General features: G+C 55.4%; 6 protein-coding genes across 6 annotated transcripts; 2 read left to right on the forward strand and 4 right to left on the reverse strand.

Moving 5' to 3' along the window:
* Positions 1-373: 373 nt before the first annotated feature.
* On the reverse strand, positions 374-2,367 carry N7474_006439 (epsin; the record flags this gene model as incomplete). Its single annotated transcript, XM_057197849.1, has 4 exons — positions 374-1,713; positions 1,768-1,988; positions 2,050-2,119; positions 2,295-2,367. The coding sequence occupies 4 exons, from the start codon at positions 2,365-2,367 to the stop codon at positions 374-376; spliced, it is 1,704 nt and encodes a 567-aa protein (XP_057051289.1).
* Positions 2,368-3,362: 995 nt separating this feature from the next.
* On the reverse strand, positions 3,363-5,044 carry trpE (anthranilate synthase TRP2; the record flags this gene model as incomplete). The annotated part of the gene is made up of 3 exons (XM_057197850.1): positions 3,363-4,693; positions 4,760-4,833; positions 4,887-5,044. The coding sequence occupies 3 exons, from the start codon at positions 5,042-5,044 to the stop codon at positions 3,363-3,365; spliced, it is 1,563 nt and encodes a 520-aa protein (XP_057051290.1).
* Positions 5,045-5,469: 425 nt separating this feature from the next.
* N7474_006441 (uncharacterized protein) lies at positions 5,470-6,369 on the forward strand (the record flags this gene model as incomplete). Its single annotated transcript, XM_057197851.1, has 2 exons — positions 5,470-5,945; positions 6,012-6,369. 2 exons carry the CDS (start codon positions 5,470-5,472, stop codon positions 6,367-6,369), a joined length of 834 nt encoding a protein of 277 aa, XP_057051291.1.
* A 725-nt stretch (positions 6,370-7,094) lies between these two features.
* On the reverse strand, positions 7,095-8,963 carry N7474_006442 (WD40 repeat domain-containing protein; the record flags this gene model as incomplete). Its single annotated transcript, XM_057197852.1, has 2 exons — positions 7,095-8,525; positions 8,934-8,963. 2 exons carry the CDS (start codon positions 8,961-8,963, stop codon positions 7,095-7,097), a joined length of 1,461 nt encoding a protein of 486 aa, XP_057051292.1.
* A 573-nt stretch (positions 8,964-9,536) lies between these two features.
* Positions 9,537-10,698, forward strand: N7474_006443 (rhomboid family protein; the record flags this gene model as incomplete). Its single annotated transcript, XM_057197853.1, has 2 exons — positions 9,537-9,919; positions 9,972-10,698. 2 exons carry the CDS (start codon positions 9,537-9,539, stop codon positions 10,696-10,698), a joined length of 1,110 nt encoding a protein of 369 aa, XP_057051293.1.
* Positions 10,699-11,198: 500 nt separating this feature from the next.
* N7474_006444 (mitochondrial 54S ribosomal protein mL61) lies at positions 11,199-11,995 on the reverse strand (the record flags this gene model as incomplete). Its single annotated transcript, XM_057197854.1, has 2 exons — positions 11,199-11,780; positions 11,957-11,995. 2 exons carry the CDS (start codon positions 11,993-11,995, stop codon positions 11,199-11,201), a joined length of 621 nt encoding a protein of 206 aa, XP_057051294.1.
* Positions 11,996-12,011: the final 16 nt, after the last annotated feature.

Genomic DNA, 12,011 nt, shown 5'->3' on the forward strand with positions numbered 1-12,011 from the left:
CAACTTGGCTTGTATTGGTCACGAAAATAGTAGGTAGGAAAAGGCGTAGTGAACAGACGAGGACGAGAGAATCCTCTCCTCGGAGGAAGGACAAGAAAAAAGAAGAAAAAAGGGGGGGGGGGGGGGGGGGGGGGGGTAGAACAACAAAAGAAACAGGTGGTATCCGCAATCCGTTCGTGTGTAGTGTAGGTGAGGGTAGAGTTGTGCTTCCAGCGAGAACACAAGGCCAAGACTAGGTTCAGTCGAGGTTCAAGTTCAAGTTCAAGTTCAAGGGCGAACAAGAATGAAACTGAAGCAAGAAAAGACAAAGAAGAGAGAAAACATCCGACTCAGTTGAATTCAACTAAATCCGTCCATCCATTCAACCAAAACATCACAGATCAATCAGACTACTACCCCCATGCTGCGACTGCTGCTGACCAGCACCCCAAGGATTGTTACCCGGCGGCTGTTGTGGCTGCTGCTGCTGCTGCTGCACGAAGCCAGTCTGCTGCGGCACAAACTGCTGACCAAAGAACGGGTTGTTGCCCGTTTGGGCAGCGCGGAGACGGTCCGCACCATGGCCGGCCGAATTGACGAATGTACCCGGGGCAGTGTGCTGCGCGGGAATGCGCAAGTCGCCGACATTGCCGAAGGTGTCCAGACCCTCGCCTGAGGCCAGCAGAGCGTTCAGACGAGCGTGATGTGGATCTAACGGAGCCTGGGCAGCTGGCGGCGGGGTGCCATTTGCTGGTTGGGGAGCTTGGAAGTTGGCGATTGGGTTGGGCTGGGGTTGCTGCTGCTGGATGAATTGCTTGTTCGACTGGTTGAACTGGTTCGTTGCGCGGTCTTCGGACAGAGTGTTGAGCGAAGGTGGGCCTGTTGACTTGACGGGCTGTTGAAATTGAGTGCGAGCGGCGAAAGGATTGTTCGAGCCTGTTGGCATCGGCTTGAGGGCATCGGCCTGGGGCTGTGGCTGTTGGGGCTGGGTCTGGGCCCACGGGTTATTGCTTCCGGCTGCTTGATAGTTCTCCTGGGGCTGCTGCTGCTGCTGTGCGAAGGCATCCGTTCCCCAGGGGTTGTTAGGATTGAATGCGGTCTGCTGTTGTTGAAGGGTGGCCTGGGGCTGCAGCATCATGTTGTTCTGAGGCTGGCCGTAAGGGTTCTGGTCAAATTGCTGTTGGAAGCCGTTCGTGTAAGGGTTTGCCATGCCGGTGGGCTGGTTCTGGAATCCGGTCTGTTGCGCATACTGGTTGTTGAGGAAGCCCGTTGTCATGGGCTGTTGCACGTTGATCGGGTTGCCAAACCAGTCCACTGCACCCTGCTGCTGGTATCCCTGGTTGTAGCCCGTGGGCTGGACCTGAGTTGGAGTGTCGTCGAAGAGTGCGTGCGCGTTGCTCTCTTCCAACTCACGCTTCCGCAGCTCCTCCTCTTCCCGGCTGAGTTTGATCGCCTTGGCCAGATCTTCGTCATCGTTGTCGGCCGACTCCTTAGCCCGTCGCCTGCGCTCCTCCTCTGCTTCTGCCTTGCTCGCTTCGATAGCCAAGCGGTACTCTGCATCATCGTCCTCCTCGCCGGGCCGGCGTTGACGTCGTTCTCTGCGCGGGGGTTCGTTCCCAATACCATCGTCGAGTCCGCTGACACGAGATTTCCAAAGCTTGCGATCGGACCGTTCGCTGCGCAGTCGATCTTCGTCAAGTACCAATGCAGTCAATTCCTTGGCCGCCACGCGAACTGCAGTCACACCGATTAGCAATGCGACAAGACAAGCCGCAAAACACAACTCACCATTCTGGCCCACGTCCCTCCCTTCCTCGTCGACGTACTGAAACTCGCGCAGTGTTTTGATGATGTAGACATTCTTGCGCGCCCACGTCACCGACAGCTCCGAACCCTCGTGCAGACAGTAATCCAAGACCTTCAATGACTTGAGCACGTGGCGCCAGTTCTTGCCTTTATCGTTAAGCCGCTTATCGATCATATCCATGATCTCGTAGAACTCGTTCGGACTGTATATGGAACATCACGTTAGACCCTTCCGTTCAGACAGTTCGAGACAATCAGTCCTACCTGCCGAAAGTCATGGCCGCAATCTCGGACATTTCCGTGCCCGTCGGGCCCCAGGGATCGTTACTTGTTGCTGGAGGAGGTAAAACATTAGCATCTTGGCGTTAGGACGTAGAATTATACGTCGGTGTGGAGGCAGGGGAGGGAACAGGTGGCAACGGGAAGACGAGTGTGGCGGCCATCCTCGATACAAAACAACAGAAAGGCTGCGCGACAGCACTAGAAGCCTGCCGCGGGCGAGCACGTACCATTTCGAACCTTGACTTGTACCGACGAATAGCCCTTCGTCACGTTCTTGACACTCCGCACGACCTTGGACATGGTGCCGGTGAGGATGAGGATGCGACCGTCGCAGCAGGGATGAAGCAAGTGGCAATCGCAGGACAATCAGTCCGTCTTGACAGGACCGACAAGGGGTAATGCTGTCGTTCGCAAGGATACACAGCCCGCTGTGGTTGGATTTGCGATAGAGAGTGTGAGTGAAGAGGTCAGGCGCGGTCGTTGCTCATGCACGGCTCTCCTCCGAAACGAGCAGAGTCAGGGTGGGTCAAGGGGCACAAAGACCGAGGGAATTGCCTGGGCGAGAGGGAAGAGAAGGTGGGTAAGAGAGGAAGACGAGGTTGGGAGTAGAAAGAAGGAGAGGGAGTTAACAGAGAGAGGAAGAGAAGAGTAAGAATGAGCGAGAGTAAGAGGGGTGTGGCTGGACCGGGAGCCTTGGCACGGTGATGATGCGAGTGTCACTGGTAACAAGTATGATGATTCGGGAAGTGAAGTTAGTTCTTAGCACGATCTATTATTAATGTATTCCAAAATGAACGATTATGCTTATTGTATTCCCTCTTCTTCACATTCTCTTCCTCTCCCCATCCGCTAGTCTGCCGTCATATCCGGCTTAGTCTGACTCGGGCGCCCAGAATAATACCTACGCCCGACTTTTACTACTACTTTCGGGCAGACAGTGCGAACGGGGATCTACAGGGTCTTACTACTAATGATTTTACGGTACAAAACTCTACTCTTCGGCCTGTCACCGCCACAAGTGGCGACGTTGGGCCGCGTCAGACAAAGTAAGAGGACCCGGGGGTGGCAGCAGGCAGCGATGTATGGTATACCGCTGTCCTTGGCAATGGCCGAGAGCGGCGGCTGACGCGTCTGCAGATGTTGTTATGTACAACAGAGACACAGTAAGTGAGTGAAGAGAGAAAGTCGGCCCAGGCTAGGCACATTACGTCATATGCAGTTCTATACAATGCAGCTTCAATTCAGGCCGAAATATATCGTAGAGAAATATCCCAATAGACGCCCAGCAGTCATTATTATCTGGCTCCAGCCAGGCGTGCATTTTCTTCCATGCTGAGATACTTGGCCTCCGCGCCCCGGATGCACTGGATATTGGCCCCGAGCTTGTTCAGCGTCTCGACGTACTCGTCGTAGGGATCCGAGTCGAAGACAATACCCCCACCGGCCTGGAGATACGCCACCCCGTCCTTGAGCATCATCGTCCGGAGCGCAATGCACGTATCCATAGCGCCCGGCATCTCGCTCGACCCATTAGCGTTGGCGATGTTGTACCCAAAGTAACCCACCGCGCCGGCATACACACCGCGCTTCTCGCCCTCCAGCTCGGCAATGAGCTGCATGGCGCGCACCTTAGGCGCGCCGGACACAGTACCTGCCGGGAAGATGGATCGGAAAGCGTCGAATCGCGTCTTCTCGGGCCGCAGCACACCCGACACCTGCGAGACCAGGTGCTGGACGTGCGAGAATTTCTCGACCACCATCAGCCGGTCGACCTGTGTCGTGATGGGATCGCACACCCGGTTCACGTCGTTACGGGCCAGATCAACCAGCATGACGTGCTCGGCTCTGTCCTTGAGACTGCCGCGGAGTTCGTCGGCCAGCGCTGTGTCTTCCTCCAGGGTCTTTCCTCGTTTCACCGTGCCTGCAATCGGGTGCGTGATGATTCGTCCTCGTTCCTCCTTGACCAGAAGCTCGGGGCTTGCGCCAACAAGCTGGAAATCTTGACAATCAATATAGAACAGGTATGGGGAAGGGTTGACGGTGCGCAGATGCCTGAAAAGATTGAACGGGTGAAGAGAAGTTGGCCGAGACAGTCGTTGCGATGGCACCGTTTGGAAGATGTCACCCTTGGAGATGTGCTCCTTTAGTCGCTTGACATGGTTCTCGTACCCCTCCTGGCCGATATTAGACTTGTATTCCTGGTTCGGGATAATCGGACCCTGCGGTGGCAGCGGCGTGCGGTCCTGCAGCAGCGTGTCGATTGTTCGTTGGATAACGGCCTGTCCCTGTCGGTAGGCGGCTTCGATTTCGGCGTCTGTGTTGGGGATGGGGATGTAGGTGACGATCTTGACGACCTGGAAGAAGTGGTCGAAAGCGACAATGGTGTCGAACAGCATGAAGAAGGACTCCGGCACGCCCAGCGGGTCTTTCATGGGCCGAGCGGTCTTGGGCTCAAAGTATCGCACGCAGTCGTAGCCCACGTAGCCGATCGCTCCACCGGTCAGCGGGGGTAGGATCAGACCAGGGACCGTTGCCACGCGGAATTGCGAAAGCTCCTCCTCCAGAATCGGGAGGGGATCGCCAACGTGCCCATGGCCGGGGCCGGTCTTGAGCACTTTCTTCGGGTCTGGCGGGGAGAGAAAAAAAAGTCGTCAGCATGCGACCGCCCGACCATATCCAAGTTACCACGCACCTGCACCAACAAAGCTGTAGCGTCCAATTGTCTCTGTCGTCGCCGCGCTCTCATACAGGAACGACAGTCGGGAACTGCTTGAACGGTCAGATTCGTCGCAACCACCCCACGTGCACCAACCACTCACTTCTCCGCAAGCTTGAGATATGCCAGCGTCGGGGTCAACAGATCGGCAGAGATGGAGGCCGTGACGGGGAGCAGGTTCGGAGGGAATTGGGAGTTTCTCGACTGCGCGATGACTTCTCGCGCCGTCTCGAGCGACGGGACATTGGCGACCTGAGTCATCGGAGGGATCTATGTTAGCCTGTCCCAGTATGATGGAATGTCCATGTCTTACAGGAGATGCCATTGTTCCAGGAAACCGGGGATGTGACCGGGTGCGAGAAATTCCCAGTCGAAGCAAGAAAGAAAGGTTGGGCGGAAAGGGAAAATGTGTGGGGAGGGAACTTGGTCTCTTTCCGGCTTCGGCGGGATTGGGATGATTAGGATGCAACCCAATCAGGAAGACAAGATAAGAAGAGCAAAGGAAAGGCGCAACGAGACCCAATGTCAATGTGGACAATAATGCTGCTTCATGCCAGAAACGAAAGCAGCCAAGCCCTAAAGCAGTTTAGCGCGGGGATTATCGCGATAATCGATAAACGAGATCCTCGGTCAGGATTCAACTAGTTAGTTACTCTATAAGGCAGTTACTATACAACGTCCTCAACATGTCCAGCGACTCAGACATGGATCGCGACTCCCTCCGCTGGCCGGCGCGCCTCTCACACCTCGCATCAACCCGGATGTACTTTCCCGAAGACAGCGCCTCCGCCCAAATAATCCACCGATGCCTCGACACCATCTCGTCGGTCCTCCAGCACGACCCGCGCCCTGGACTCGGCCAGGAAATCGCAAAATACAGACCCCCGCACAGACACTCTCTATCCCTGACCTCCGGTCTCACAGCCGTGACGCCCGAGTCTGAGGTCGAGTCTCCCTTGCTACATGTACCGGATGATGGTGAGCCGCGCGCCAATCGAGAAATGCAGTCGCAGCTCACGGCGCTGCTGCGTGAAGTCACTGCTTTGAATAAGGAACTGGATTCCCGGCGCAGAGAAGCAGGTGAGATATATGAGTTGTTGGAGGGGAGATGTCGCGGTTTGACGAGGACGATTGCGGAGTTGGAGGGTGAGGTGGCTGAGTTGTAAGTGTTTTGTGTTGAAGGGATACCTATATATGTAGTATAGTGATACTGATGTTTAATGCACAGACAAGCGGATTTAGTAGAAGATGCGGTGGAGTTAGAGGGTATGCAGGGAACTGTGCATGGGTTGCAGTGCTATATTGATGCGCTAAGAGAAGAGCGGAGAGTGACTCGCGTACAGCGGCTGGATCATCGTGCGCGGCAGAAGGGGAGTAGACGGAATGGGAGTCGGAAGGAAGAGGAACTGGGTGATCCCGACGATGGATTGGTGCTCGAAGGGATCGCGGCGTGGATGCGAGGATGGCGAGATGTTGAGGAGGGATTCCAGGTCCGGGCACGAGCACGACGACTGAAGCGAGAATGGAGACAGGGGAGGTGGAGGGGAGGAGAGGGAATAAGCTACAAGACAAGTAGTGTAGTGTAGTTGTAGGTATTGATTGCACTTGATTTTCGGGCAAGAATTAGAAACAAGAAAATAGCAGTGCCAACCTCCCAACCGAAACCAATCCGCCGTCATCGCCGTGAATCCATGTCGTTCGCCGTGTCCGTCCGAGTCCCAATCCCAACCAAGGCATGCCGCAATGCATCTTTTTCTAAATCACAATTGTATGTCCACTGAAATGAAAGGGTCGCACGAGAAGGTGTGTACGCTTGAGCCGAAGCGCGCCAGGTTTGGATGAGCTGCTTATTCCCAAGTGATAGATTATTCGATAGTATGAACCCCTGTATGTTTGTTTGTTCCTTTCGTCGCCGGTGGTGGGGAAGTGGAAGGAGAAAGAGAGGTGTGATGAGGATCGATCCCCTCGAGTTTATTCATGCAACATCGCCGAGAGTGTGCGTAGTCCACGAAGTTTTTGTGTGGAAGGGTTGCATGTTGCGGTTGTATTGAGGGGAATCTTTGTCCAACAAAGTTTGTGGGAAATATGCATCACCCGAAGAAACTTTTCTTGAATATCCAAACGAGTGTATTCATGGTCACCGTTGCAGATTCACAATCGCCATCTATACATGAAATTAGCGTGGGCCTTGCTATGTTAGACCAGAGAGATGCACTGACCTGATGTCCAAAGCCGTAGGCAAGTCGTTTCCCATCAGCATCCCACGAGAGCGCGCGATCACTGATGGCTCCAGAGTGGCCGTTCTGTCCATTCATCGCACGGTCGGCTTCCTCTTTCTTGACTTCGCTCGAGGCCGGCGCTGACCAAGTCGCCATGGCATTACCCCCCGCTCGACATTCCAGATGAACAGACGATCCTTGCTCACAGCACCAAGAGCGTATCCATCGGGGGAGAAACCACCCGCAAGAGCAGGCGTCGACGGGCCCAAGAACAGCCGGTGAAGGCACCTGAATTGCTTGGCCTCCAGATCGACCTGCCAGACTTTGACGCTGTCGTCGGTTGAGTAGGAGGCGAGAACAATCGAAGAATTCCGTCGCGGGGTCTGTTCCTGAGGACGAATCTCGATTGCTGTAATCTCTCCCTGGTGAGCTTTGTCGATGTGCATATCATGAGTCGGAATCCAAAGCGAGGCGGTTTCGGAGCACGCCGCCACTGCGACCGAAGCAGAAGGCGTTTGGACACAGCGGACGAATTCCCAGGCGGCATTGCTGGCACCAGATGTGAAGGTGTCGGTCAGTCGGATGCTATGGTCAATCTCGCACTGATAGACAGAGCCATTCCCACAGGCAAAGACTTGATTTCGACCACACCAAGCAAGATCGTACACGGGGCTGTTGATGCGCTGCGGCGGCGGGTAGACGTCAGGTCGATCGGTGTCGTCCCACAGGGCCAGCTCCGAGGTCCTGTTGTCCGAAGCAACAACAACCAGCTGTGAGCCATCGGGGGCCCAATGTAAGCCAGTGATCATCCGTGGCAGTTCGGGTAACAAGTCCACAGCATCTCCATTGACGTCGTACATAGTGATGGCGCCGCGCAGTTCGCTGTACGTCGCGACGGCCAACTTCTCCCCGACTGCATCCCAGGCGACAGCCGAAACACAGGAATCGCCGCCTTTGAAGTTAATCAAGCTCTTGGGCACAGGCGCAGAGGACAGCGATAGCTTCCACAGGCTGCAGAATGTGTCGCCGGCAGTCACAACGACAGTGGGATCGCGCGGCCGCCACAGGGTCCGGGTCACATGATCATCTGCCACATCGACCAGCGTCGTGTCCGGGGCCAGGTCGGCCGCCTTGGCCGGGGTCATCTGGACGCCGATGCTGCTGCCGCTCGTCAGGGTGAAGGTGGGCTCAGGAGGCACTTCATCGGCCTCCATGCTCACGTCGCCATCGCCATCAACTTGTTCCGGGACAGGCGTGTCGGGTTTGCTCTCGCTCGCTTGGTGGGATGCATCCACGTCCATCGATTCATCGCCATTGGCATCGCTTTCGATGCGGACCTTCTTGCCCAGAATGGGGACCTCGGCCACATGACCGTTGACGGCGCTGCGGTCGCGCACAACTTTGGCCGGTGACACGGCCCGTTCAGGACCCACATTCTCACGGGGGATTTTCAGAGAGGTTGGTTCAAAGGGCTCCGGTCCGAAAAAGTACTCGGTTGGCGGGACGGGAATGGGATTGCCCTCCTGTGGAATTGGGATGAGATTTTTTTTTGGTCGCGCAGAGGATTTTTCGATGTCAGAAACATACCTTATCAATAGAGGACTCTAATTCACGGTACTGTAGACCCTTTTGGACCAACGATACCAAGGCGTGGGTTTTGATGTAAGGCGCGAAGGGGAGGCTCTGCGGGTCAGGAAACCACGCGCGCTGCAGAGAGACGGCGGCCTCGCCGTGACCTGCCGGACCGGGTTAGAAAACAAATCAAGTCAGACTATGACAGCACGGTGGCTGGCACATGACTCTGATCACAGAAAGGTGAAACCAACCTGACTCCTGGAGATACCTAGCGATCGCAAGGTGTGAGCATTTAAGCGCGCGCATGCAGAGACACGAGGGGGAAGGAAAACTTACCTCCATATTAGATAGTTGACGTGATGCGAGGTGAGGTCAAGCTGTGCCATGATGGATTACATGTGCGACCAGTCGGAGAGATCTGCGAGCATGCCCGAGAAGAGCGAGCTCTTTCCGGGGAGGATGGAAGAAGGGGAGGGATAAGCAACGGTGGATGTGGGTAAGTGCTGGGAGGATCGGAGCGACAGGTGGATCGGGATTCCGAGGTACAAAAAAGGGGGGGCCAGACAGGACAGGGTTGGGGCCGAGTTAGAGACTTTGAAGGATGGGATTTCTCGGGAGGGGGGGTGAAAGGGTAGTTGGCAGTGGGCGTTCAAGGGGACAGAGTGTAGAGGAGTAGAGAAAGAGGAAGAGTGGTGTGGAGGGAAGAAGAGAAGATTCAAGGGGAGTGGAGCATAGCTTTAGGGCCAGAGCTCAGTCAGTTAGTCTGTAGGGCGACAGGCGAAAGAGAGACGGGCGTGCGTGTGGCTTGCGATGGAGGAACAGGAACCATCGATGCGGATGCGTCTCTTTGCTGCTCCACATGGCCGGCCTGAGGTGTCCATGTGGCTGACTGTACTTTCTTATTCACATTCACCCCCCGAGACAATCACCACCTTTGCTTCCCGCCAGGGTGCATCACCATGTCGCTGCGGATCAACATCCCGCCTGCTACGCGCATCTTCCTCGTCAGTCTGCTCACCCTGTCCCTCCTTTACAACATCGCCCGCTGGCGCCAGCTCGACTCCACCACCACCTCGTCTCCCATCGTGCCCTACCTGACTCTCGTCCCCTCCCTCTTCTACTACTACCCGTGGACACTATGTACGGCAACCTTCGTTGAGCAAAATATCTTTACGGTACTCTTGAATGCGGCCACCATATTCTATGGCGGGAAATACCTCGAGCGCGCATGGGGTTCGCGCGAGTTCAGCAAGTTCATCGCGATCATCGCTGTCATCCCGAATGTGCTGATTATCCCCATCTACTTGATCTGGGGTGCCGCCGGAGGGTCCACAAGCAGAGCGTATGCCTTGACACGAACTCCATATACCTTCTATGCTGACCACTATTCATAGTCTTACTCAGATCTGCGGCGGCATCTCCATCCAGGCCTCCTTCCTCGTCGCCTTCAAGCAACTCGTCCCCGAACATACCGTGGCCCTCTTCAAGGGTTTGGTCAAGATGCGGGTGAAGCATTTTCCAGCCCTGTTCCTGCTTCTCAACACCGTCAGCGGCCTCATTTTCGGGACAGACACCGCCACCATCCTGGCCTGGATCGGTCTCCTGACCAGCTGGACGTATCTGCGGTTCTACAAGTACCAGCCTGACCTTACCGGCACGTCAAATAGTGCTCTTGGAATCAAGGGAGATGCGAGCGAGACCTTTGCGTTCGCCTGTCTTTTCCCCGATGTGATGCAGCCCCCGATTGCCTTCGTTGCCGACCAGATCTACGCGCTGCTCGTGACGGTCAGGATATTGACCCCATTCTCCGCCGCTGACATTGCCTCGGGGAACCAGCAAGTCCTGGCCCGAGGAGAGGCCGGCCTACCCACTCTTCTGAACCATCAGCGTGACGGAGCGTCACGGGGCAAGCGGGAAGAAGCGGAGCGCCGACGTGCCCTGGCCCTCAAGGCTTTGGATCAGCGATTGCAGGCCGCTGCTGTGGGACGAGTCCAAACCCAACCCCCCTCATTGCTTGCGCCTTCTGCTCCGGCCCAACCGCGTCCAACAACACCGACCCCACAAGTCGCCCCGGGACAGAGTATGCTGGGAGAGACCAGCTACACCCCGGACAACGCATGATTCCGTATCCTTACACTTCTGGGATTGGCCATTTGAACATACGCCGAGCATGGGTCTCCCTCCTGCCTGGCTCGGCTGATGATGTATATTGTGCATTCCAAGCTTGTCTTGAATTCAGATCTGGCTATACGCCTGAGTCTGTGGTTCGTGCTGCCACTTCCACGCTTCCTAGCTTCGAGTCCGTGGGCAGCGTCTGTACGCCTCTCTTCAGTTTCAGTTCAATTCGCTATATACCAATTGCAAGCGAGCGTGGGTTATTTCACAAGCATCAAACTCATTATAATCTTCCCCATTTAGGGCCATTTGCTGTATAAGAGTTCTATACTCCCAAGGCCAGTGCTTTGGTCAATCACAATCAATATATTCCAACGAATGCAGTCAAAAAGAAAGATGATCCAGAAATACATAGTCGTAAGGAAAAGAAGATGCTATGCTACAGTTACAAATATGGTCCTCTCGTCTTCGAAAAGAAATAGAGCCACACCCAGATTGGTGCCCTCTTAGGTCTGCTTCAGCTTCTCAACCTCACCCCTCGCCTCAGCAAGCATCCGCTCCTGATCCTTCTTCGCCTGCCGCATACTCTGCACGCGCACCTTATCCTTCTCCCCCTTAATCCGCATCTCCTCCAATTTGTTCAACGCCTCCGCATCCTCAGGCGTGGTCGCAATCTCCTGCGCGCCCGTAGCAGCCTGCACGCGCGTCCAGATATCCGTCCAGGAGAGATCCTTGAGGCTCATAACAGCCGTCTTCTCGGTTTTTTCAGGCGGCGGTGCATGGGCATCGGTCACGGCTGTCGAGCCAACCAGCGCGTTGGCCGTGCTGCTGGTCCGCTCGGCAAAGTAGATCGTCAATGTGGCGGGTACTTCTTGGTCTTGTGTTTGGCGCACCGTCATTGAGACGCCCGGGTTGTGGTATTTCAGACGTGGCATGCACTTGCGCCAGAAATGTCGTGCGCCGGCGTGGCCTTGGTAGATCTTTTGCGCGTATGTCAGGTGCAGCCGCGTTACGGCAGGGAATTCTTTTGTGGCGGATGTGAGATTGGGAAGGATGGCGGCTCCGGTGCCGGCGCGGATGTTGAGGATCTAAGGACCAGGTTAGTTTTTTTGTTCCGGTGTATCGTCGTCGCAATTTTGAGGTCCAACGCTGCCGCGACTGTTGGAAAAGAAGTGATTTACCTTCTGTAAACAGTAAAATAACACCACAAGTCAGCCAATGGTCTTCTTTCTCCAGAGTAATCCCATGTGTCGGGAGGACTTACAGCATTGAGCTTCCGCATCCGCCTGAATAGGTTCACCATGATGGCAGAATGTGTC

Source organism: Penicillium riverlandense, assembly GCF_028828495.1.
Source record: "Penicillium riverlandense strain IBT 135883 chromosome Unknown utg000006l_segment0_segment0, whole genome shotgun sequence".
Taxonomy (NCBI): Eukaryota; Fungi; Ascomycota; class Eurotiomycetes; order Eurotiales; family Aspergillaceae; genus Penicillium; species Penicillium riverlandense.